The sequence below is a fragment of the Dromaius novaehollandiae genome, chromosome 2, assembly GCF_036370855.1.
Source record: "Dromaius novaehollandiae isolate bDroNov1 chromosome 2, bDroNov1.hap1, whole genome shotgun sequence".
NCBI classification, from domain to species: domain Eukaryota; kingdom Metazoa; phylum Chordata; class Aves; order Casuariiformes; family Dromaiidae; genus Dromaius; species Dromaius novaehollandiae.
Window position 1 is genome coordinate 68,859,983 of NC_088099.1, and position 26,745 is coordinate 68,886,727.

General features: G+C 40.6%; 1 protein-coding gene across 2 annotated transcripts in view; it reads right to left on the reverse strand.

The window, feature by feature from the left end:
- EPB41L4B (erythrocyte membrane protein band 4.1 like 4B) overlaps nucleotides 1-26,745 on the reverse strand; it is a 181,620-nt gene that overhangs the window by 36,988 nt on the left and 117,887 nt on the right. For both annotated transcript variants that reach the window (XM_026099883.2, XM_026099884.2), the window contains exons 19-20: nucleotides 20,740-20,865; nucleotides 10,567-10,634 (exon numbers count right to left, since the gene is read on the reverse strand). In XM_026099883.2, the coding sequence (XP_025955668.1) occupies nucleotides 10,567-10,634; nucleotides 20,740-20,865 (194 nt within the window). The remainder of the gene's footprint in view (nucleotides 1-10,566; nucleotides 10,635-20,739; nucleotides 20,866-26,745) is intronic.

Consider the following 26,745-nt stretch of genomic DNA (forward strand, 5'->3'; position numbering starts at 1 on the left):
TTTTGTTTGAAAAGTCACTGTTCATTTTTTGTAACTGAAACCGTTACTTAAAACAGTTTCAAAGCAACAATTTTGAAACAGATTTGTACACATGAAACTTTTTAAAATTCTAAGTCTGAATTTGTCTTTATAAAGTTTCTTGTGAAAAATTTCACTCAGCTGTGACTAAAGGTGTTCAAGAATCGCATGGGACCTACTTTCTAATCCACACAGACGAAAAACTTACAATCTTCCTTTGAATGCCGCAAATTTCAAGTGAACACTTAAAGGAAAAGCAAAGATACAGTATCACAGGATACACCTACTCCTATCCAAGCGACTGTAGCTACTGAGATTAACTTTACTTATACTTTGTATCATGCCAGTATAGTATCTGATTCACATATTTTGCAAAATTAATGAAATTTTAATAACAAAAAGTTCCATCTCCTTCCTTTTATTCCAACACACTGTCAAATTTTTGTTAGAGCCTGGATGCAGTGAGCATCTTTCTACTGATATTTATCAGGCCACTGGGAGAGATATGAGCACCAGTTAATTGCACTTTTTTAGAAGCTGCAGGTTAGCTAGGGTATAAATTAAAGCTACCTTTGAAAGAAAAGGAGCAGTGGCAATGCCTCCACCAAAAGCAACTGATTGAATTTAGTCTACCATAAGTACAAGATGACATTAGACCAATACTAGCAAATGATTTTATCCTTATTAAAGGTTTGCCAGAATAGCTCTTTCCACACCAGCCTAAAGGATGTGTGACAGCTCCTGTTTCCTCTCCCCTGTTTGCTCCCTCCAACCGTTCTCCCTCAGTCTGAGCACACTCAAAGCTGTCACTACTCTCACCGCAGCCACCAGATGCAAGAACTGCTGAGCTTGATTAAATCAGAGCCTGATCTGTGTTTTAAAAACAGCAGGCTTTTATTACCCCCCCAAACTCCTAAAAAAAGATCTTATTGATATTCCTGAAAAAGAAGCAAGCACAAAGCAGGATAACTTCTATTGTTATCTCTTAAATTCTACAGCCGGAATACATTATCTCACATGAAAAGATACGATTCTTGAAGAGGAACCTTGTAATTATTCTGGCTATTTAAATAGAGTCATTATGCACAGATATGACCATTTTTCTTCCTACATGTAGTAACTCCTGTGAACTTGAACAAAAACTGAAGGGTTAGAGGATCAGGGGGACCCAGACTCAAAAAAAGAAAAGTGCAGTGTATTACTGTTTCTTTATAAGGTTAAGTTCCAGTGTCATTAACTCATGAGAAATCTTTTTTCTGTAACTGTATCCAACCACTGCAGCTTAAAATCGAAGGTACTGAAGCAAGACAGAGCTGCTTAGCGACCTGGCACCACACGTAAGAATCCGCCACTTCCTGATGAAAATGCGAATACTGATTACGCATGTCAGCGTGCAGCAGCAGGTCAGCAGAAAGTGCCTCTGCACCACGAGGCCCAGCACGCGCCCCGGCAGCAGTCAGCACGCTTTTCTGAACCACCTGCATCCAGTTTCATTTCTGTTCACAGAAAAATATACGCTCTGGAACATTTCAAGTGAGCACAGATGCCCATTCGTTGCACCTCGTGGAGGTGATGTCAGTGCTCAGACCGAGGGACCTGGGACTCCCACCTGGCTCAGCCGTAACGGGGTGAGCAGGTCTGCAGCGCTTCTGCCTGTGTGTTTTTTCCTCTGTCTGGAGCAATCTCTCTTCTTCCATGCTGTCAGTCTCAGACCAAAAGGCAGAGGCTAAAAAACCCATTCCAAATAATAGTATTTATGAGGATGCAGTCACCTGCATGAAGAGTGGCATGCCATCAGTTACAGGAAAGAAAATACCAGTTGATTCATGGTTTCAGAGCTCCTTTTGAGTGGGGATATGATAGTGAAATCTTGGGGAGAAAAAGGAAGGATGAAAGGAAAGAAGAGGAAAAATATTCAATAAATATATTCTTTAGTATATCAAAGGCCTAGCCTAGCAAGCTAAGCAAACACACATACTCGAATATCTTTTCTCAGTTGGTACTGTGTTTTCTACTTTTGTTTCCTTTCCAAAGTTACAACCATCTGAAGTTAAGAAACAGTAATAAGCCCTTTTTCATCCTGACAGAGCAGCTTTTCTCAGAAGACAAGTTAGCCTTCCAGAAGACTACTTGGACATTTGAAAGCTATTGCCAACATCACACTTTCTGAGTGAAGGCTTTTTTTTTTTTTTTAAACTGGGACTGCATATAGATTGCAGATGTACTACAAAGCTCCTTGCTACAGAGAAGTAGTTTAATCTAAACACAGCTTGCGGGCTTTCCTTACCCTCTTGAGTTTTGTTTCTTTTAAAAGAGAAAATTTGCTCTCTTCCCTTGTCCTTGCAATAAAAATGTACCTTGCAGTCTAGATGAAAATGTGATGTTCTTGTGGTCCAACAGATAATGATGATCCAGAAACTGCTCTTCTTCCCCAGCTCAGAGCAAGGTTGCAGGTCAACACCCAGTATCCAAGCTCAAACTAAGCTACAAATCCTACCTCTCCATACAGCACCATTATAAACGTGGCTTTCAAAGAGCCTAGGCACAGTTTAAGGTGGCACTGCCAATGAAATGCAACTCGATTGGGGTACTCCATCAATTTAGCTTTATCTGGAAGGTCCAAGTATTGTTCCTTTTTCTGGAGCTTAGGGATTAAAAGTTCAACTACAAACAATTCATCAGCGTCAGACTTCAGACAACAGGTCACAAAGGTCTTTAATACCTGGAATGAAGTCAAGGTACATACCTAGGTGTCACACCTGCAGTCTTTGATGCAGACTGGCATGCAAAGGGAAAGGAAGAGTTCAGCTAGTTAGTTATGAATTTGATGTAGAAATTACTGGGTGAGGTTTCTTGTCCTGGGTGTAAAAAGTCAGAGTGGCTAATCCATTAACTTAACAACTGGACTGAGGCCAGGCTAATGGATATTTAGCTATTCACTTTGTTTTTGCTAGAGCTGGTTAAAATTTTTCAGCTGGAGAATGAATGCTTTTTATTTTTGAGGATGAAGGTTTAATGAAAACGTGTTTTTTTTAAAAAAATAATATTTGTTAAGAAAAAGTCAATATACAAAACATTTTTAGTTTTCCTACAATATTTCACAACATATTTTAAAGCAGCTATTTAAATGTTAAAAAAAAATGTTTTGGACTCCGCCTTCCAGAATTAAGTCCACTTTGAATCTAAGAAAACAAAACCAGCCTGGATTCATTGAAGTTCATCAGGGTGGAGAGGATGAGGGGGAGAGAACAGAAGACAAATTTTTGATCAGCTTCCATTTTGACCTGCCTAAATGTTCTTTTGTATACATCTATTTATCCAGGAATTCTTGTGCTTGAGGCAACAAACTGCCCATAACTGTGCAGATGACATGCCTCTTCTTGTCTTCCAAGTGCCAATACAGACATCTCCTACCACAGCTCTAACTGGAGACCAGTTTAGACTTTGGCTCTGTGATGCTTAGAAACTATCTTCTTAGAAACTTAGAAACTGTCCACTGTTAAGGCCCTGGACTTGAAGTCCTGGCATCAGCTTGCAATTTTCATAAGAATCGCTGCTAGGTTCAGTGTCCAAGAAAGCACTATGGGCCACAGCCTTCCCTATCATTTAAAATTCCTAAATAAAATCCTGTTTGTGTGTCCTGAAGTCTTGAACAGCTGGCAAGCAATTACTCAATACACTTCCACTTCTCTGAGAACACTACTACCACTGCAAAATCTTTTCCTTTTCTTCTTAAAAAATGTTCAGGCTTTAGCTGAGTGGTTCCAAAGAGTCCTAAGTCAGTGTAACAGATAGAAAAAGATGGTGTGTAGAGTACACATATTGTTGGATAAGCTAGAACACTGCTCTGTACCATCTCCCTTTGTGCAAGCTCATATGCCATTGGAAAGCTACCTTGGCATTCACTGAAAAGAGTACGCGTGAGGATGGCTACTGAGGTGCTAGCTTCAGATATAAAATGTGTATGGGTCAGCTAAACATTAGTATACTTTGTTCCCTGCTCAGCTTGTCATATCCTAAGGGCATTTTCAGAGAACTGAAGCCCTCTGAAAGAACTGGTTCAGATTTACACTCTACCAGGTACTTCAGCAAGGTGTTAACTCAGATACCAAGAGATAATTCAGATGTTTACATAAATGATTATATTCTGCACAGATGAAAAAAGAGAAAGGCAGAAGCATAAATATACACAAATTACTTTGAGTGACACTCCTCCCTTGATGATACTGGAAAGTTATACATAGGAAATATCACCACTTCAGTCAGAAAACGTGCAGGGCATATTCACATCACATTGAAAGGCAGCCAAGCTCAAAGCCTAGTGGACATTAGATGCATGATCCACTGGGAGTGGAATCTTCTTCTGACCATCCGCATGAGCAAAGCTTACTCTGTGCTGGGAGTTCAGAAGAGTGCTGAGATTACTTCTCCTGATTCATCTGCTCCCTGTATAACTTGATATAATTTAATATTCTCTGCCCTTTCTTTCTGGTGTGCAACATCATCAAGCTCTGTGAGATAACATTTAAATTTACGTTACATGTTGAGCAGCTCCTAATACAATTAGTCTTCATGTAATAGTGTAATTTGGTTTTGGATGGGAAGATTTACAAAGAAAATTAGAATAAATGAACGCACAAAGCACCAGCTGGTGCTTATACCTACTCCCACATAAGAAGAATATTTCTATTTGCAATCCTATGAAAGATGAGATAATTTGGATAACAAGGATCAACAAAGGGTGATGCTGCAGTTGGTCTAAATAGAATGAAAACCACAGACAAAGCCTGAGCCATGTGGGATGTAAAGCATGCCAAGGCTGGTAACAGTCCAAAAGCATGTTATAAAGGGAAAAAAACAGTGCAAATGTACCACATGGCTCCCAATACCAAGTGACGATGGTGACAGAAACAGCAGTATTTGATCAGGCAATCTGAGGGCTTCAACTGAAGAAGGTTCTTCACTGACATTGCTTGGGAGCTAACCTTAGAAGTGCAGAAACTTGTGTTTACATGTGTGATCCATATTTTGCATGAGAGGCTCTATAATCTCCATCCCTGGCACTTTTCAAAACTCACCTAGACAAAGCCTTGGCTGACCTGATCCAGTGTTGGTCATAGTCCTGCTTTGAGCAGCAGGCTGGTCTGTATGACCTCCAGACAACCCTTCCAATAAACGGTTGTATAACTAACTAGAATTTCTAAAAAACAATATTAATCACCATTTCAATTTTTCAAAACATAACTTCAAAAGAGTGCATCTTTAACTATTTTAACAACATCTGGATTGTCTTGTGGGTAAATCAGTAAACAGCTTCTCCCAAAATGAAGACTGAAATTTAGCAGACGATGAAGAAGGTATTAGTGTCTACATATACCAGCTCTTGAAGAGCTTCAGCTAGATCACCAGAATCAGAGATGTCTCTAAACTTCCCCAAGGCCCAAGTGAAGGAAAAAAACCCTACATTATCAGCAAATCCCATTGCCAGTTACTTCCTGTCTTACAAAATTTGACTTCAGTTGCTTACCAAATTTTGTTCAACTTTAGGCACCTTTGCTAACATTTCCACTGGCTCGTTTGTCACGAGATGAAAATCTTTCTTGGCAAATAGGCTGTGCCTGAGGACAGAGAGTATTTTGTCTGGTTTCGAAGTATCAGTAATTCCTGCCATCTGTATGAATTTAGCCTAATTCTCCATATACTGGAATTCCCAAAGGCGGTGCAGCAGAGTTACACCAGGGATTACAATCAGCCATATTGGAAGAAGAGAAGAATGTAAGAAATGTGTAGAATTGTATGCTAATATAGCCAAACTCTACATGTATGAATCTGTGTGCACATCACACACATATACATCCTATAGGCCTAGCCAGCATGATTAGATGGTCTTAGCCAGAGAAAAAACAGATACTTAAGAGAGTCTTCAAGAGAGTTTTATGTATAGACATCAGAGAAGTAGTAGAAATGATGCTACTGCCTGGCAAAGTGCTAAATTAGGAAAGGAACAACAAAAGGAATTCTCTTGACGGGGTTCAGTGGTTAGCCATATATTTATCACATTTAACAAATGAAGCAGACTGGCAATTAAGTGGAAAATTTCTGGAAAGCAAGTTCAAGAGTTCACCTGTTTAAAACTAAGCAATAGGTGGAGTTTATAAAAGGTGACAAAGTGGTTCAGATTCACTTGAAATGCTGCATGAGAGAAACCTCTGCATCCCTGACTACTAGATGGGCCAGGCTTCTGACCAAGAGGAGAGTGAGCAGATATGATAATCAATTGTGTGACTGCAATTTTCATTTTTATACTTGCTGCAAAGGTTTTTTTTATATTTCCTACAAGACATTTGCTCCATTACATAAATGTTCTGGTAGACAGCCTGAACTCTGATCTCTCAAAGCTAAGGATTGAATAAAAATTCCTAATTGGAGGTAGGTAAGAGCCTTGCCTTAGCAAAACTGTATGTAAGACCCTGCAGTAGTCTCAGATCAGATTTAAATTAGATACTACAGGCAAATCGCAAATACTTCCACTGCACACTGAGTTAGATGATTAGGCTTGCGGAAGTTTCCAGAAGTATTTTCTGAGCCAGTGTTTTCCCTTACAATCCCTCTTGGCCCAACTGACATCACGACTGGTCTTTGCCTGACCATACTAAAGATGGAAATGATCTATTAGAAAGTTTTTTCTAGCACTAGTGGAAGATGAATTCCCCTAGGGGGTACATGAAGAGGACCAACATGATCACTGCCTCCTTCAGAAACTCCTGGGAGCTGTGGACTTGGCCTTTCCCAAAGAGTGCTGCTCACTCTCTTCTGAACAGCTGAATCTCTGAGAGCACACAAAATTCTTCATCTCCTACACAGACCATGAGCTACTATGGCTTCTTCTCAACCTTCCTGATCATATGGAGTAAATTCAGCCAGAGTGGATCATTTTGCAGCCTCCCACCAAACCTGCTCGATATTTGAAGGAGTAACATCAGTAACGTCAGGAGTAACATTTTACTCAGCATTCTAAGCATAAGACATCCCCACAGAAATGCTGTCAAAAACCATTGCAAATGACTGGCACTGTACATTCCAAACTAGACAAATGCACGGTGTAAGCACCGTGTTGCTACATGCCTTACCAAAGCATGCCTCACTACGCAAGGTGGTAGCTGCAAACTGGCTGTATTTCTTCTTGATTTGATACAAGCAGTATAAAATGCTAACAATACGCATAAATAACAGATTTTTCCATGTATTTATTTTCCATAATCCATTTGGAATAATGTTAACCCTAACATTTGCTAGGAAGAACAATACATTATGTTTTACCTTGTCCAAAAAGCTTACGCTGCAGCTATGGCTGGGCTGCATGTCTGTGTATGTATTACTTGGGTATTGATGAAAACAGGTGCATGTTTTCAAGTGTTACGATACACTTGTAATAACAACACTTCTAACTGATCCTCTCTTCTGTGTCTTACCAAGAAAGCTGGCAGCTTTCCTACTTAACCTGCTTTTGAAATTCCCCTCCCAGTAGTTGCTCTTGTTCGACTTTGTCCAGCTGGGAACTGTCACATGCAGCCCGCATGGACCCAGCTGAGTTAACTGCAGAATTTCCTATACTGGATCCGCGGCTCTGCTGGGCGTTATTGGCAAAGCGGCAGAGTCAGCAAGGCGGGGACGTGTGCCCACGTCCCAGTTCACAGTGTAGTATGTCAGGTTTAATTGCAGAGTGTGAGCTAGCACACAGTGCACGTATTGGACTGACTGAGTCATTAGCTTTTTCCCCCCTCACTGAACTGGGGATCAAGCACTTAAAATAGTCCGTGAGGAAAAAAAAAAAAAAATCCTTGCCAGAGGAGGGAGAGCTACAGAGGCACAGCACTGCTTTCCAAAAACAGGGAGAAGAGCGAACTGGGCTCTCCTGTGGCCCCACACCCTCCTGCAGCTTCATCTGACGTCTACAGGTTAGCCATTAATAGGAAGAGCCGCCTTGCACTTGTAGCCTGCACATGGAACAACAGAGCTGATTTCAGAAGCTTTTCCCTGCTGAAACTTGAAGAATTAATGCCATTTCAGCATCAGCTACAGGGCTCCCCCCCGATTTAAAGGACCTGAATATAGAAAGATACACAGTTTGACAGCACACGCAGAAGTCAGGTGAATAAACTGTCTGATATACAGTGGCTTCACACAAACACACTGTCGCACACCATTCTGAGGCTATGCCCAGTAAAATGACTGGAGACCTGCTTGTGGCAAAAACAGCTATACTGCACATACATATGAGTAATTACTAGTTGAACCAGAAATAGTTCTGCAAAGAGCTATAGCAGTTGTTAGCCAAATTGAGTCTGCCATGGCAGACGTTAAAATAATTGCTCAGGGGGATTGGAGGCCATATCTAAGCAGTTAATTCATTAGAAGTGTAATCTGCAGACTGGCAATGGAAGAGTAGACAAGATAGTGGTGAAAAGAGCACAGCTCTTCACTCGAACAAGCACTAGTGCTCTTCCTCCTGACCTCCTATTTCCCTACTCCTACGAACAATTCATGCTTCAGTTAATGATCAGCACTGCCCTGATATAAATCTCTTGCATGAGAAGAGTAAAATATTGTTAAACAGCTGTGACACATACTGGTTTCAACTGGCAAACACATTTCAGCAAACAAGTATTTTGTTTGCTTCCTCAAACATTCACACAGGTGCTGCTGACTGGCACAAATGTTCGCAGGAATGCCTGCATGGGTACTTGCAGGAACAAAAATTATATTCCCCAAGGAGGGCTTTTTCACAAAGGATACTTGTGTACTTCTCAATTCAAGAACAGAAACGCTCCCGGGTGATCTGTTTGACAAGTCTTAATGAACCCTTAACTCTACTCGGATGTAACTCCCACTGAGCAAAGGGTCATTTGTGTCCATCCAAGTCCTCAAAGTAAAGGTTACATAGGACTTTAGTGGCAAATAGGTCACATTCAGGCTCTCTGTAAGGGGACACATGTTACTGCAGAAAAGGGAGCCACTTGAAGGGAAAAGAATGGTTAGACTCTGCATTTGGTTTGCATTATTCTCCACGTTCTGAATACAGACTCTTAAAATTGCTCTGTTCTGAGCATTGATTACTTGTATATTTGCACCTCCAGAGCACAGGCACAAAGAAATAAAACAATACAATTTAATTTGGGCACAACTGACTGTAGAAGAAACAGTGCTTGACATAAACCAGATAAAAACAAATATTAGACAAATATACACCCAACTGCTGCCTACCGAGAACTTCAGGGTGGTTTTTATGAGTTTATAAGCTTGGATGAATGCAAAAGAAAACAGTAAAGCCAGCTTTATGGCCAGGTTGCCAACCTTACTCATGCTGAATAGTACCTAACTTCACAAAGCACACAACTCCTTTACAGCTCAGCACAGTGAAGGAGGAGAGAATCTATTACAAAATGTGAAATAGTAAGGGTTTTCTACAGATGTTATGGGAAAGCTCAGCAAGGGTCAGTGAGGAAAACAAGTCTTTAGCCATGCTCCAAATCACATATGGTTTTATGAACCAGGTTCTCCTGAACCGCTTCTGGAAGTGACAGCAATCCAGCAAAAGGTGCAGCGGCAAATACATTACATGAGCCCATTTCTATTAAATGAAGAAATAGGCCTCTACGTAACATGCCTGCTGAATTTTTCTCAGTGGTCCTAGGAAACTTAATTTGTCCCTCCCCCACACAGTCTTTCCTACAAGATGTTTAAACATCTGTTTTTCATTGTAAAAGTCATCATCAGAAAGTTATAATTAAAAAAATGAGATGACTAGTTAGCTGATTAACAGCCCACTTGATTGTCATGCTCTGAATGAATCATTTTTTTCTCAAACTCTGCTCAGAGTGACCTGATACCAGAGATGTCCAAAACAATGGCACTACCATACATTTAGAGCCAGGTGATTTCCAAATTTCCATGCAGTAACCTCCTCCCCAAATACCTGCTAAAAGAGAGCATATTGTGCCATTCAAAAAATATTTAAATCCACTTAATAAGTCCTTCCAAAATGGCCACCCACAAAAGGAAAACTGCTATCCACTATAAACTGAACAAAAGTACAATCCAAAGCAATCGCTCCTGCCTGGTAAGAGATGCAAATGAACTGTTTTTCTGAAGGCTGTATATCAAATGCACTTTCTTCCACACAAAATATTTGCAGAAATCAGAAAAACACAAACAGGAAAATATTCCAATTTAGGCAGCACCTAGCACTTCTCCGAAATAAAAATTCTGAAAACTGACATTTGTTACACAGGCTTTTCCAAGTCTGCCACTACACCTGATTTTTAGAGTTGAGCTTTTATTAATTCTTCAAGTATATATGGCACATGTGCATAAGAGATGAACCCTGCTGACAGACACTGTCTCCTCAGGTCATTGGTTGATGAACTACACAGCAGCTTGGGCATGAGCACACAGATTTGGAACACACGTAGTAGACAATGTTTGGAATATGCCACACTATACTATGTACTTATTTGATGCTTTCCCTACAAACAAGAAGCAACAGACCTTACATTAGGGTCCTGCAGGCTGGAGGTCTTACTGAGATTTACAAAAGAGGTCTCTTCTTTCACAGCCTGTTGAAAGAAAGAGCCAAAGTTTAGTATAACATCCAAACACTTACAATTCTTTGCCTATCTATTAAAAAAAATCTCTAAGTATTGAAGCAATATGCAATGTTCAAAATGCCTATTCTGAACAGACTTAAGCAGCACAGTTATTCTTTTATTGTCTCCTACTGTTGACATTCACTTTGATAAGCAACAGTGTACAATCTATAGAGCAATAGTGTCAGAAAGAGATTGGGTTACGATAAAGCAGAAGGAGGAAAGGAACAGTGTTTCCTCCAGAAGGCATTTGAGCAGAAGTAATACAAACAACCAAAGCAAACATACTGATGGTTGAGTTGTTCTTTTAATTAAAATAAATATTTATGTAACCTAATCAGAAGCATCATGCCAACTCTCACAGCTTTTCATTCAGTCTTTGAAAAATTAATAGAAAAGCAGGACCCCTACATACAGTTACACTGTACGTACAATTCACAGAAAGTCTCACCCACTGCTGCTTTCTGCTAAATTACAGAGCCCTGTCTCTCCCATACCATTTGTCTATAGAAAATACTACTATTGCAAAACAGCTTGCATGAAAATTCCTTCACAACCCAGGAAACCCAGGAAATGCCCAATTTGGGCAGGTGTTAGTAGATTATACTCTTCAACTGAGTCATAGAAAATACCGGCTGAAGACACAAGAGTACCTCCAGACCAGTAATGGACTTGTCAGGCTCTGACATTTCCATTCTGCTAAATGGAGAGAAAGGAGACGATATGGGCTGACAACAGTGTGATTTTTCAGTGCTCAACATCTGAGCCATGATAATTTAAGGACATTGTTTCAGATCAAACTTAATTAAGCGTGTGTCAGCCTCATCATCTTCAAAACAGGCATGTAAAACTGCTGTAGATTTTACATAAGACCTTCCATTCAACACAAAATGTATTTCATTTGAGGGTACTCATAAGAAAAGGAAAGGAAATCAAGAGCTCAATTTCTTCTATACTTTAATGATGAACTACAAAACCTCAGTAGGGATGCTCAGCCCTTGAAGCATTTCCCCAAGTTGTGAGAGTTTTAGGCTTGTGTCCCCCTTGTGCCAGATGAAACAGAAGCCCCATCGTCATTCCCGGGTCACCTATTTACCAGTGAATTACCCCTGGTGGAAACGTACTGTTCTGGCTTGTACACACAGCTGGCAGTAGGGATAATTAAACTGCAACCATCTGGAATCTAGAAGAAAGTGGATTCAAATCTGGGCCTACTCCAGCTCATGTAAGTACCCAAGGTGATGAGTTAGAGCACATTTTGAGGTAAGGCCCTCCTTAACCCTTCCTGCTCAGGTTGTTCCACCTTGTCCATTGATACTGAAACCTTTATCAAGACAGAGGGGACTCTCTCAGCCTTGTGGGCAGGCTCGTCCCTCTCCTACTGAAGGCTTTTTTTATACAGGGGAGAACAGGACCAGCAGTGGATAGTGGAGAGGCTCCACTCCAGTACAGCACCCTTATATAGTTGGATTTAAACACCCTCAGGCAGAGGTTTCCTAAGTCCTGGGCAAATGCTCTAAACACTAAAGAATCAGATAAAAGGGAGGCACAACCACCACCACTGCAACTCAGCCACCAAAAGTTTTACAGCCAAGCTTTCCACTATGTTAGCATCATACCAGGAATAATTTCAGGACTGGGAGTACAATTTTCTGTTGATTTATAATTTTAAGAAATTTAGCTCAGCTGTAGAAAACATTTTTTCTGGCCTTGTAGTAGCTCTGTCTAGCCTAATATTTATGCACAATCTAGTGCTTTCTTAAAAGGAAAGAGTGTTTTTTTTAAGGCACTGAGAAAAAGCAAGCACTGAAAATCATTCTTTGTTGGCACAGATGAGCACTGAAGTAATATCTCTTTGTTCTGCAAAGATTATGATGCTTTTTATAAAGCCGTTGGGTTTCTGGAAGGTGAAAACATGAATCCAGCTGTCAGAAACTTCATACACAGTCTCTTCTTTCACACTGATATCTTAACAATATTTTATTGTTAAGCCTGACAAGCTAGCTGCTTATTATTTGTCAAATTGGCTGTTTTTTAAAACCGTAAGTTTTACTTTATTCCAATTTTCACCAAATTAATTGAACTGAATTTTAAGATGTTCTTGAACACAACAATAGGAAACAGAATACAGTGCTTGAGGAGGGACTGCAGCAACTGAAACAGTGAATGAAATGATTAAAATTCCAACTAGTTAAACACCACAGGCCAAGGACCTCATTAGCCCGTTGAGAGGGCTTCGGTGTATTAGTCCCTAATAACTGACCCTCAGTTTCTTCTCGGTTCTGAGACTATATTATCACATTCTTTTGCATTCCGTGCTTTAGAAGGCTAAGCCAGCTTCTGAAAAAGTGCTATATTCCTAAACAGCACGATCAGCATCCTGAGGAACTTTTCTTTGTATTAATTTTCTCCATTACTACTCATGCTTTAGAGAATAGGAAATACTCCAGTATCTACAAATTAGTACTGTTGACCAGGGAGCAAGTAGTTTCACTCTCAGCTGGAGGGAGAGAGGGAGCCCGTGAAGAAACAGAGAGGCTGTTCACAGTTCAGGTGATGCAAGAGTGCACACTAGGTGCCAAATACTTGGGTCCACATTGGCAGATATAAATGAATGGGGATGGGATAATACTCCTCCTCTGCCTTATTTTTCTCTTCCATGCCTATGGATGAACAGACACAGGATAATATCACACCTGCAAAAAGCTTCAGACATCAGGAACTGTACTGCCCTTACTTTGTTTGCTTGTTTTTGGGGGGGGGGGGCAGTGGGGAGGAGGTTGTTTTTTTTCCTTTTTTCAGAAGGAGGTAGGTCATCAGGTGACAATAGATCGCTTCTATTTTTCCTCCTAACTCAGCAAATCACACTCACTAACCACACAAGGACTTCCTAAGCCTTACTGAAAAGACCTGATCCATAATGTAAAACGAGTTAGAATTGTACTCAACACATGCACACTGTAGCAGTACAATGCCCAGATGGTCTGAGTTCATTAAAAACACAAAAACAAATTCATGCAGTAGGGTGAGGATCTGGGTCACCACTGCAGGATGCCCTCCACCAATCCAAAAAGGGAGTTTGGTCAAGGCTAGCACCAGATACCTGGTGGGAAACATACAAGGAGAACCAGGCAGAGGCTCCATCACCCTGCACAGCCTTATCACCTGTATAGCACCGAGATGTGTAAGGACAGAGCCGGCAACATGGAGCTGCTCAGATTTCCTTAACTAAGGCATATTCCTCTTTTACCCAGAGGCCACTGATCTGAGAGGAAGGGACTTCAGGGCATGGTGGACCTAGAAACTTCATTTATAGAGGATCAGATTCATTTAATAATTAGCAAAAGGGAAACAAGCTAGCTCTTCTGGCTACCAGACTGCAAAACAAACAAAAGGTTTTAATCCATATAGTCCATCCACATAATGCCATTCTCCTTTCTAGGGCAAAAAAAATTACTAATATTCCAATTTTTATGCAATTACCTTTCCATTAGACCTTCAGTGCTAGAAACAAAGGTAAAGCATTACTTTATCACACTAGAGACAAGAAATCTGCCTGGACAGAAATGCTATCATACAGGCTTTATTCACAGGTGATTGCTGAGAAAGACTAGTTTCACCAAGAGATGCAAAGAAGAGAAAAGCATTTAAGTAATACCAAATTTTGACCACAGTTGCCTAAGCAATCTCCCTACAGGCTTGCTAGTCCAATACTGACAGTTGCCCAGTTTTCGGTCGACTCCTCAGCACCCAGAACTGCTGCTGCTGTCCCAGCAGGATTGGTGAAATGCATACCCCTCTGTACATCCTTTCGAGTCTTAGAGAGGGGAAGGGACATGTTCCAGGGACACCATGTCAGATTTCTGCTGAACTTTTCAGTAGAGGTGGGAATGCTTTCTGGCCCACGGGAGCAGTCCCACATACAAATTCAGCCCCACAAGCGCTGGATTTCCCTAGTGAATAGCAGCCCTTTCTATTTTCTTCTGAAGGAAGAGGATGATGGGGAACAGGACCTCTAAATGAGAATTGGTTGCATGGGGCCTATCAGATGAGAGAACATAGGAAGAACACAAATATTTGGCCACTGCCCTCAAAGTGTATCTGCTGCCACTTCCTCTTAGATGTTTAATCTGGACTTTGGGCTAGTGAACCTCCGACAGAGGCAACACAGGCTGTGTTCTCCAAATCTCGAGCAAGCATCTCCAAAAGCTATTGCACTCTGTTCCTCTCCTCCATCGCAAGTGGCATCAGTGCTGCTCTTACCCCATCTGATCCACAACAGGAATATCCTGAATCAGCAAAAAAGACTTCTTGAAGAATCTGATCACTGCAGTGAAGGGGGAGGGTCAGGTTCCTGTCTGAGAAAGAAAAGCGGCAGGAAGTCTCTCATGAAATTCTTGATCTCTCTCTTATTTAACAATTTCACAAAGTTTCCAGTCACAGAAAGGAGGGAGAAGCAGCAGAGCTTTCATTTTCGATGGTCTTCAAAGGTAAAGAAGCAATGGCTCTCATTGCAGTGATCTGGGAATACTCCTCTGTCTTGGCTTTTTCTCACTCTGCAGCTGCTAAGGAGGCCTGAAGCATACCAGATTTTTCAGCAGTTCACCAACATTTCTCTCATTCTTCAGCCACATGATTGCTGGCTGATCTCAGTAGATAATACAGGCTAAGCAACACACCACTGGGAAAAACACCCTGCCAAGGTACCTACCCTGGCGATTTAATACATCAAGCGTGTCCTTTCAGGCAAAAAAGCATAATGGTTGCGTCTCTCGGGAACAGGCTACTCTCTGTTTTTCTCCCTCTGAACAGGGACAGGTACTAGCACAGTGGGGCTTCCTGGACTATGACAGGGCTCCTAGACATCACCACCACTAACAACACATGTGTCATCACACCCTGGCAGTTACACACATGCCAGCTAGGAGACACAGCTGATGCATCAACAACGAGTTGTCATAGTCTTGTGACACCACTGGCAAATTTGCCTCTCGTGTCCCAAGGAATAAATGAAAGATTTCTCTTTTCCCACTTTCTGTTTATCTAAATCCTCCCTCACCTTCTTTATCTCAACAAAGCTGCCATCTCATTTCCTCAGCTCCTTCCCTGTCTTTGAGGTATCATTGCTGACACACTTATAATGAGCTGCCATGTATCATCTATTGATCAACCTGGCCCACACACATTCCAAATCTCATGTTTTTATACCTCTCACACCCTTTATTTTCTGTAGTCTCACTTTTAAAGTTGAGCGAATCTGTTTCCCTTTAGAGACTGAACACACAGAATTTGAAACAGAGCCATTTTTAAACTCCATTGTTAAGAACAATTATAAGTGATGTGATGGCACGCTCGCTGTTGTGCGTGCTGAGAGTACCCCTAACAATTGCTTCTTTTTACTTCGCCTCAAATTCGCCTGTGAGTTTATTGCTCATCCAAGTGGGTGGCTAAAAGCAACAGCTTTAGCAAGGCAACATGCACACAGGACCTGTGCAAGCTTCCCCCACAGCTTGCACACCTCAGCCAGGACCTGTTTTAATCCGTGTTATTCCACTTCTGACCTCCACACTAAGACAGTCAAATTGTGCAGTCACTTTGTGCTATGAATAAGGACAGGTAACGGGAGGGAGGAAAGAAGGAAAGTGAAGCAAGCAAAATATAATTCCCAAGGGGAGACAGATTAAAATGTTGGCAATCCTGATCATTCAAGGTACTTAAGTCAACATCTAGTGAAAGCTATTCTTAGCTTTCTCCAAGGAATTGAGAAGGATTTAAGTCCCATTATAAGACAGACAGCATAAGATTATAAATGCTTAAGTGTCTTCCCTACACCTACTCTATCTTCATTTATGACCTGATTAGAGTTTAAATCCAGATCCCCTTAAGTGAATAAAGCACCAAAGACCCATCTCATATAGACAGTGTATTTTTTCTAGAAATATGTGAAAAATTCACACAGACTTTGAAGCTGACAAGTCCTTGCAGCTGAATCCCTCCTTAAGGGGACAGCACAACGAAAAAGGCAAAGAATCATCAGACATGCAGCTAGGAAAGACTAGCACTGAGAGTCACCTGACTTATGCACCTTTTTACCATAAGTAAAGCATAGATTCCAGTCTCATTCACACTTGCAGGCATGGCTTGCATCTATGAAGTAAGTACAGGCTGGAGGATGACACTGTACCCTTGCACATCCTGAGACACTTTTTGTATTGCAGTCCACTCCTTTTCTTGAGCCAACTCCTGACATCACAAGCTACCTGCATGTAATATGAATCCTGGTTTGCATATCTGCAATACTTAAAGCAAAACTAAACCATCATCATTGATCTATACCTGCTTCTAGGACAGGGAGGAAAAAGAGAGATGGCTATCAGTGCTGGCCTAAAAATTTACATGTGTATAAGCTTGGGAAGAAAGTCAGTGTGTGAAAGGGGCTGCAGGAGGGACTGTCCCTCTGTTCAGTGTAAATGTCCCTTTGTTTGGTGAGGGTCAAGGCAGCAGAATCAGTTGTCCCAGGACAGAAACCTGGCTGAGTAGAAGACACCCCTTGTCAGCCAGGAGTCTCCCTTGGGGCTGATGAAGCAGAAGCAGAGAGTAGGAAATTGTCTAATAGAGCTGAGGGTGAGGAGATGAAAACACCAGAGAAAATGCAGGGCAAAAAAAAAACCCCAAAAAACCCTGAGCAAGTGCTAGGAAGGAAGCTTGAAGGCACAGCTTCTGCAATCAGAGAGGAGGCCTGGAGTAGTAAGCAGGGAATCCACCTCTCACTGAGCAAAGGGGAAATGGATTTTGCATGCACTTTGCAAATAATTCCCCCCAAATACCTTTTTTCCGTATTTTTTCTCTCTGACAAACAACCCATAGTGCACAAAATTTGGTCAAAAGTTCAGTGGGGCAAGAGGTAATGTCATCTCTATGTTTGACTTGCACTAGCTGCTTTGCAAAAATGTATCTTAAAAATGAGCCAGCCCTTCCCTTCTCTCCAGAGAGAGAAAGATGCAAAAATTAAAAAAGCAAAACAAAAAAACCACACAAACCAAGCAGGAAAAATTTGCTGAGATAGAAATCTATGAGAAACAGGGTCTCTATTCCTTTCCTATTCTAACCTGATAGACTTACATGGGCCCAAGGATTTAGGAAAGCCTGGATAACAGGGGGAGAACACACACACCACTTGTAGAAGACAGGCTACTAGAACACAATGCACCCTCCCCGCCAAGGGAAAAAGCCCCCCTGAGATAGTTGTACATTTGCTCGGGAGCCAGTACTTAATTCTAAGGATAATTAGGATTTGCCTGGAGCCAAAGGATATAAATATAAACTGAAACCTGCTCATATCTTTCCCCCCATCAGCTGGGCCATGAACTGTTGGGCAAAATGGCCTCTTTGTGATACTAACAAGTCCTTGGATCCATCCCAGCCTATTGGCACTGACTCATGGCAGCTGCCAAGGGGTTTTAAACGCCAAGGAGAGCCATCTTTTGTGTTCTGGCAGCTCCTCATAGCTACTTTATGCCACTCCCTCTCAAATGGAGATTCTGATAGGGAATAAAAAGAATTAAAGAAAATAAAAGAAGAGAAAAGATGTCAGTTGCTACCCAGTGCTAGGCGCTCCTCTGGTGCTTAATTACGTAGGAACTGTGATGTGCAGTCTGTCAGCTAGAAGGTGGCAGATCCCTGTGGCGCCATTGGAAGGATGTACTGTGAAATACTGCTGGTTTACTCTACAACTACAGACACTTTAGGGCATGTCTGGTGCAAACCATGGCATAAGATCTCCACAGCTGCATGTGGGTCTCTCACGTTTCTTACCCATGGTTTCCATGGCCATGAACGCCATTCTTTTCTAAGGCTCCTTCTCCTGTTGGTGTCTAGTTGCTACAAAGAAAGACAACTACAGAAAATTTCCTGTCCTAGTCTTTGTTTTGCTCCTTTCTTTGCTCGTAAACTTGCACTCCATTTTGAGAATTAACAAGAAACAGCTTCTGGTTCTACCAAATACAGGAGGTACCTTTAAAAACTTGTCACATCGTGATATTAGTAGCATATGGTATTGAAAATATTTCCTCTGTTTAGAAGAGGGAGCTGTTACAAATATCTCAAGCAACAGTTTGTCAATTTTGGATCCGATTCTGCAGTGCATCAATATTTTTCTCATGCTTTTACATGTAACCATATAGTGGAGATGCCTACAGCATTTCTTAAAGTATAGGTTAGACCACAGACTTTGGGGGATGTCACTGGAAGTAGCGTAGCTACCTGTATTGAACTAGTTTTTCAAAGAGGTGAGGGACAAGAGGAGATAACCCGCTCCTGCGCAGCCTCCGCACCAGTTTCGAGGTGATAGATGGTGTTTCTACTCATTCCTTTACAACTGATCTTTTGCTTACCCCTCCCAGCACTCACTTAGCCACAGCTTCTTACTGTAACAGCTGACCATCGCCTGCTTTCTGCCTACTTATTTTTGCAGTATATCTGGGAAGTGTAATCATCCACACTCGACAGGAGAGGAGCTGAAGTACAGAAGAACTCTTCCCTAGCTGTACAAGCAATTTTGTGGCTAAGCAAGGAATTGAATGAGGATTTGCAAGACTAAGGTGACATCCTAACTTACTGCTATCACTCTTACAGCATACTTCTTTAGCACTGAAAGCTTCAGTGATTTCAAACTGAACCTTATGCAATGATTTTTCCACAATATGCGCTATCCTGCAACAGTCTTCATTCCCCTCCTTCCCCCTAGAACCTTAAGACTTTTCTCGTTGCGGCCAAACCTACAGACACATACATAATCTACCCTGACTGCTAAAGCCTTGGGCGGAACAATGCAGGTAAAAAGGAAAACAAGGGATGCTCAGCTTTTGCTGAAACCCGTTTACAATACAGCAGCAGCAAAAGGATACAATTATGGCACGCATGGAAAAGCGACTCAGGATGTTCTCCTTTGGAAAGCCTCAGGGTGAAAAATAAGGGCAGGGCAGGTGAACTGAGAGATGCATATGTTTAGTGCATCTTGCCTTAGTAATACCATACTATGAATGCAGAAGCACACACTGCTTCCAAGTCTCTAACTATCCAGTCAAATAGGATCATTAAGGATATTCAAGGGAAAATATAAATGTGAGAAATATACCATGACATCCTGTAGAAGAGAGACACAGGAAAAAGAAAGGGCAAACCCAAGGACAAGCAAACAAGAAACATGCTGCATAAAACATGGTTGATATAATACAAAATTCAGAAAGAGAGGTGAGAACTGCTTTAAGCAAAAAAGTAAAAACCCAACCTCCTTCCCCCACATGTTGTCAAATTTATGGTTTCTGTTCTTGAAATCTAGGGCAGTCAGAACAACCACATTTTGATATTTCCTTAGGTCTAGCTAGACCAGATGTAATCTAGTTCTCAGAGGAAAGATCTGCCAGGGAACAACAAATACACAAAGATGATTATTAATGAAGTTCTTGGAGGGCAACTTGACCTAATATGTCACTGTGAAAAGAAACAAAGCAATGGAAACACCAACACAGTCTGTATTCAAAGAGAATAGTATACACAAGAATACCACAGGAACTTGGGATAAGAGTCATACCAATCTTTCTGCCTCTGCTTTTGTTCCTAAAGCATTCTTCTCATCTCTGCTTTTGTCACAAATGGCCTTACCCTTTGTCCACCAACTATATTTAAAAAGAATCCCGTATTGGAGGTTTCACTTAGATTTACCTTTGATTGGGAAACTACCTTATTACAGTCATGCCATCTAGCAGTAGTTTTCAGTTGCATGACATTATTGTAAGAGTTGTTGTGGTGTTTTTGAAGCATGATGTAGCCGCTGTAAACACAGATCTAGCAGCGAAAATAGCAACTTGAAATTCAGTAAAAGGCACATGAACAAATAAGAAAACAATATACAAATTAACATTTCACATTCAGATATATCTAAAGTAATAAAGTTAAAAAAGCTACGTTGATGTGGATACTCAAGATCATGTGGTTCCTCAGGAACAATGTTATTTTGGAAAACTGGTATAACCCATGCCAAAAATAGAATGGGGAAATATCAAACACAGATTACCTGGGCACCCACTCTAAAGGCAGCTTCCACTTGAGCTTTAAGGATGTTGCATTTCATATGATCAGGTACAGAAGAAGGTGACACAGGGGCATGAAGAGTCTTTTCAGATACTTTCTTCTCTTCACCCTATATTTAATATAAAAGAGAAGCACAGGGACATGTGTTAGAAGAATAAGTTAACAAAATGAGTAGGTCAACTTTTTACTTGTAACAATCTGGATCAACAATACTGGGTAAAACTTCAATGTTTGCACCCTGATAGATATATCTGACAAGAAAAAATTTTCGAAAGATTTAATGAATTGATACTATGATCAAGACAAAAAAGGCCTTTGGGGAAGCCTGGCTAATAGAAGCAAGAAAGTAATGCATGGTGCTTAGAAACGCATTAAAAAAACAGCCAGGCCCTGGAGTGGTTACTCAAGCCTGAGACTACACTGAGGAAGTAAAACATTCCCTCAAAATATGCCACAGCAGGCAAAGGCGGGAAAGGTTCGCAAGGCTCAACTACAGTCAACATCACTTTCTTACGTGACCCTAAGAACGTAAAGGGGCACTGACAGACGAATTTGAAGGCATTTTCACATAATTGCAAGCCAAACTGAAATCTCCTTCATCGAAAAGAAAAAGAAAACAAAAATCCAGAGTTTAAATGTATCTGCTGCTGCTGCTTCCACATGAGGCAACCCCCTTAAGTACTCAGTATTCTGGATCAGAAATCTGAAGGCTCAGGACAGCTAGTTTAGTGACCTGCTCAAACACAACCTAAAGATTTGTGTTTTGAACAAACAAGATCCAGCACAAATGCCAGTATGAATAAACTTCCCATGCAGAAAAGAAAAAAAAAAAGAGATGAGAGAAGGACAATGTAATATTAATGTATAAACAAAAAGGGTATGGTTGAGACCGAGTTTGTAAAGGCAGACTCTTAGGCAATCAAGCTGTAATGTATTTTTCAAGAAGAACTGGGCAATGGCGTAACAGCTATTGCAAGCTTTCCTATTTGTTCTGGAAATTAGACCAAAGTACAACTGAATAACAGCCTAGATTATGCATTCATTTTTCTTTCTCATTGCTGCAAAGAGCGAAGGGCCATATACGTCTGGACAGAACAAACTATCATTCAGATTTCATTGTGCTTCACACTAGCCTTGTGTACAGCTAAAACATCAGTACACCAGGCCCAGTGTATCCCTGAGGTTCACCTCTGGCAAATTATCTCAAGACAGAACTGGCCAATTTACATCCACTGAAATTACCATACGATTAGCCCTTAACTTGAAAAACTGTCGTCTTTATCCTTCCTTCTGCTCTCCCCTATGGCATTTCACTGGCTGACAGTAGCTAAAACCTTACTGACTCTTCTTTCAAATCCAAGAACAATCACAGATGAAAGGGAACGTCACGATTCTGGGGACACTTTCTGCAAGTGGAGCAAAGCATGAATGCAGTTACGTTGCCTGAGGACACCATTTTGCGAACACTGCGGGAAAAGAGCTAGATCTCTGCAGAACTCTCTTGAGACAGCAAGATATTTTTCTTGTGTAAGCAAAGTTGGTCCAGCAGACTTCTGCATCCAAAATGCCATAGCTTCCAGGTATGATTTTGAACAACTGTCTGCTAAAGGATTACCCATCATGAGTTTTTTTTTCTCTGGGAATTCTCTAATAATTCTTACATGTCTATTTGCCAAGCCGCATTTACTGTTTTTAATGGAAGATATTTCTGGACATTTTATTCTCTTCACTTTCCTCCTAAGGGAAAAAGAAAATAGGTAAAATGAAAAGCAACAGCTTCTGGCTGGAGCAACTTATGGAACTGTAGCCAGCTATCTATTCAGTCTTGAATATAACTGCAATCCTGGCAAGCATCTGAAAAAGAAATTGAAATATTCATTTGCTGTAGGTGGCTCTTCTGGGGTACCCATGAAGCTAAGAGGTGGAAATAATCAAAAGGACAAAATTAAGTCTAAAGAAAGCACAACTTTTCCTTGACCAACAGTCTTATTAGCTACTACACGCTTCAAAAGGACTACTCTTATTGGCAACTTTTAAGTGTATTGATTTCTAACAGCAGAAAAAACAATGCACTAAGCAATGATATTTCTAAAGGTCATGTAAAATCCCAACTTTGTTTTAACACTGGATACTAATTAAATATCATTTCAGCCAAGCCAGATTAAGTCACTGTATTTTACTAGCTAAATGAAGACAACTTATGCTTGTTTAAGACACAAACGCGTTTCATAATTTCAAAACTTCCTAAGTCCTACCCATTCAGTATTGAGTATCTGCACAGATATTTTTCAGTTTTTGTGTTCTTCCTCCCCTGCCCAATTTACCTGCATTGACCAAGAGCTAGAAAAAAACCCTTCAGGGCTGCCCTGTAGCTGGGAACCCTCAAAAGGCCTAAACTTCCTGCCGGATTATATAGGATTATACCAGACGACACAATCAGCAATCGTCCCCATTGAGGGGTCTGAGATCTCACAGGCTGAGACTCTCATAACTTGAGGGGTCCCAAGGCTGACACTCACCTGACCTGCCTGAAAAGGGAAAGCTGCTGCTGCTCTGGAGGTTACAGTCTTCTTGGAAACCATTCGGGGGGGCGGGGGGGCAGTTCTGCTTTAGCCCTTGTTTGGGCCAACTGTAAGGATTTCAACCTTCAAACAAGCAGAGTTTGCTTGGCTTGCACCCCACCAGGAGCAGCAACAGCTCTGGTGAGTGATCACGCATGAGCAGCAGAGAGAACGGCGCTCAGCTGATTGGCCTCGTCCTGAATTCTGACCTCAAAGAGTGGATTAGCTCAAACTATTACACAATTGTTTGCAGTGCCACTGAAGATGCAGACTGCAAATAAACCTCTGTGCTACAGAAGAACTCAATATATGAAGCAAAGTAGCCCCTCCTTATTTCAGACTACTAGCACTTCTGAGCATCTGTATAAGTTTCTATTGCTCCTTAATTGCACTAAATTTTATGTATAACCCTGTTCACCCCCCCAGTTTTACTCATATAATTGCCAACAAGAAGGCAAAAGAAAAAATAACATTTCAGGACAAAACTATACAGTATGTTCTATAGTTCATTTCCCTAGTTTACAAGAAAATCAAAAATATAAAAACTGTCTGCATTATGGAGTCTGTATATACTATACCTGCAAAAATGAAAGCTGTAATCTACTTTATTTTGCCTTACGATAAACAAATCTGCAGCTTACATTTCCAGAATCATCATTGCTTGCAATGACGAATGAAGCATAAAGATAGCAGCTGGGTATTCACATGTTGTACTAGGTTGGCAGTTATTAAAATTTTATATTCATTTATAAACTAAGAACATTCAACATGGAAGTCATTAGAACACTCTATATGACCCTGTTAATGTAACTTCTGATTTTATCATTTTTTGCTACATAATTCTGAAAAACCTGAGACACTGGATTCAAATGAATGTGTGAGAATCAAACTTGCTTCTGAAAGAAATAATCTTCTTGCTTAAAATTGCAATCTAAACTCAACCTAAAAGGTTTAGAAATGAGGGGAAAAAAATCAACATCAGTTTAAAGTACCTGATAACACTCCCATTTTCTATCTCCAGTTCTGTTGGTGCTACTGAATAGCAATGTGTTCACATTACTTTCACCATTGATAAAGAACTTTATTCTCTCTGCAGAGAGAAAACACTGGGGAATTGCAGGAAGCATTTAAATGGGTTTGATAGAAGTGGGTTGAACAAGCTCAGATGTATATATGTGTGTGTATATATATATATATTATATATGTATAGATGTAACTAGATTTTTTTTTCTTTTTATAATTGAGGTCTTATGTTTGCTTATCCCTTTCCAAATACTTACTTTAAATTAAATTACATTCACTGATACAAGAATCACTGGCAGATTTGTACAGTGTCAGATAATGATGACACTAGCTTTGGTTTGCAAAGCTACCTGAATATTAAGAATATAAATAGATGCACAGAATATAAAAATAGATGCATGAAACACAGCAATACTACTCTCTTGTGCTTAACACTTCCATTCTCTCTGTTTTGAAAGGTTCATGTTTTGTTCCACATAAAACTATATCACGAGCAAGATCCGCGATCTTCTCTGCCAGTTTATCAATAGTCTCTTCTTAGCCAAACAGTATGTTTAATACGCAGATTTGACCTGAGAACAGAATGGCTGTTTTAAGAACACAGGTTTATTCTCAATTGCTAGTCATCACACCTAGTAGGAGGTAAAATTTTGATGAAGACAACACAGATACATAGGTCAAAATCCTTGGTTTCCTAGGACTCACCTATACCTGCTAACATGCATGAAAATCTATAGTCTCTTTCACGCCATAAACACTAGGAGATTTATTTAAATTTTTCCGTATGTTAATTAACACCAATTATAAACAGGCATCATAATGGTAAGACCTATATGATTAGCAAGCAAAAGCTACATCTATTAGAACAATAATACATTTGGAAAAATAAACAAACAAAACCATCCTCCTCTAAGCTGTCAGATGCATAGGACCTTCTTCATGTCAACTCTTATCAGCTGGTCTAATGAAAGATACAACTCACAATAAATCTTGTCTTGCTTATATCCTTGGAGAAAACCTCTTTGGTTCCTAGTACCAAATTTATTTTATAAAATGTTATTGCTCAATATTCGTAGATCCTGCCCAAATCTCTGTTAGTGCTAGCCTTCCTGCTAGCCTTTCTGGACTATGGTAGCCATGTTTCTCAGGGTATACTCTGATGCTGAATGAAGTAGACAGAGAAGAGTTTCAGATACCTCAACAAAGTGTTTTCTTTTTTTTAAACCACACCTGACTTGGAACCAGGGTAGCTGTAAGCTCTGCTATTGTGCAAGGGGCAAGTAGCTCCATAGCTTTTCCGCAAGCAGTATCATTTACAAGTAGTCACTAGTGTGTACCTATTTAGTCTGTAATACAGTATTGCCATTACTAGTAACAGGCCGCAGGCTTTGTACTGAGCTTGCAAGGCCTCAGGACTGGCACTTGTCGGGCTTGCTCTGTCTGAACTTTTCCTGACCTGCTGGTAGCTCTGTTTTACTTCGTTTAGCTGTAACAGCAATTTTTCTAATTGACCAGATGTCTATAGCTAATTTGTTTTACTTTTGTTTATCTTTGTACGATACAACCACAGTTTTATATAGACAGCAGTGACAAGCAGTTATTCTATGTAGAATGAGATATTTATGACTGGAGCATAACGATGTCATGTAGAGCAATACCGGCCCAAGGGAAGACCCCAGACGCGAGGCAGAGGAGCGCAGGCAGGGTGTGACGGGAGACAGGGCACAGGCTGGTGCTGGAGCCCCCCCCCCCGGTTATGGCCAACTCATCAGTGGGCAGCTAAGGAAATGGAAACCTGGAGCTGAACAAAACTGGTTTTAGTAGTAACCAAGAGAAAGTATCTAAAATATGTAAAAGTCACTCTATACAGTAGATCGGGATGCAACATGAAGCCACTGATCGATGAAGAAAGAGCAAGGTGTAACAGCATGTTAGCAAACTTATGAAAAGGACTCCAAAGGGATGCTAGAAGGAGAAGGAAGAAACCATCAACATCGTATGCCTCCTGGCAAAAGACTCCAGGGTTGAACACCTCGCTGCAACACCCCCACAACCCCCCACCAGAATGAAACTATCAGCCTTAGGACACAGGGGCACAGTGGAAGGGTAAGCACAACACCAGGAAAAGGGGTAGAAACTGCATGTGTGCATAACAACTTGAACTGTATTATTGTTCTTTCTTTTTCTGTAATAATTAGATTTGTACTAATAAAGATTAAACTCTGAAGATTTCAGTTACACAAACAATACATTCCTGGCTTCATATATTTTTTTATATATATATGTATAAAATATGCATATACACATATGGTATGTATGTGTGCATACACATACATACATATATACACACATATACATACATATATATGGTGTGTTTCCCCTTTGCCCATAAAATATGATTTTGA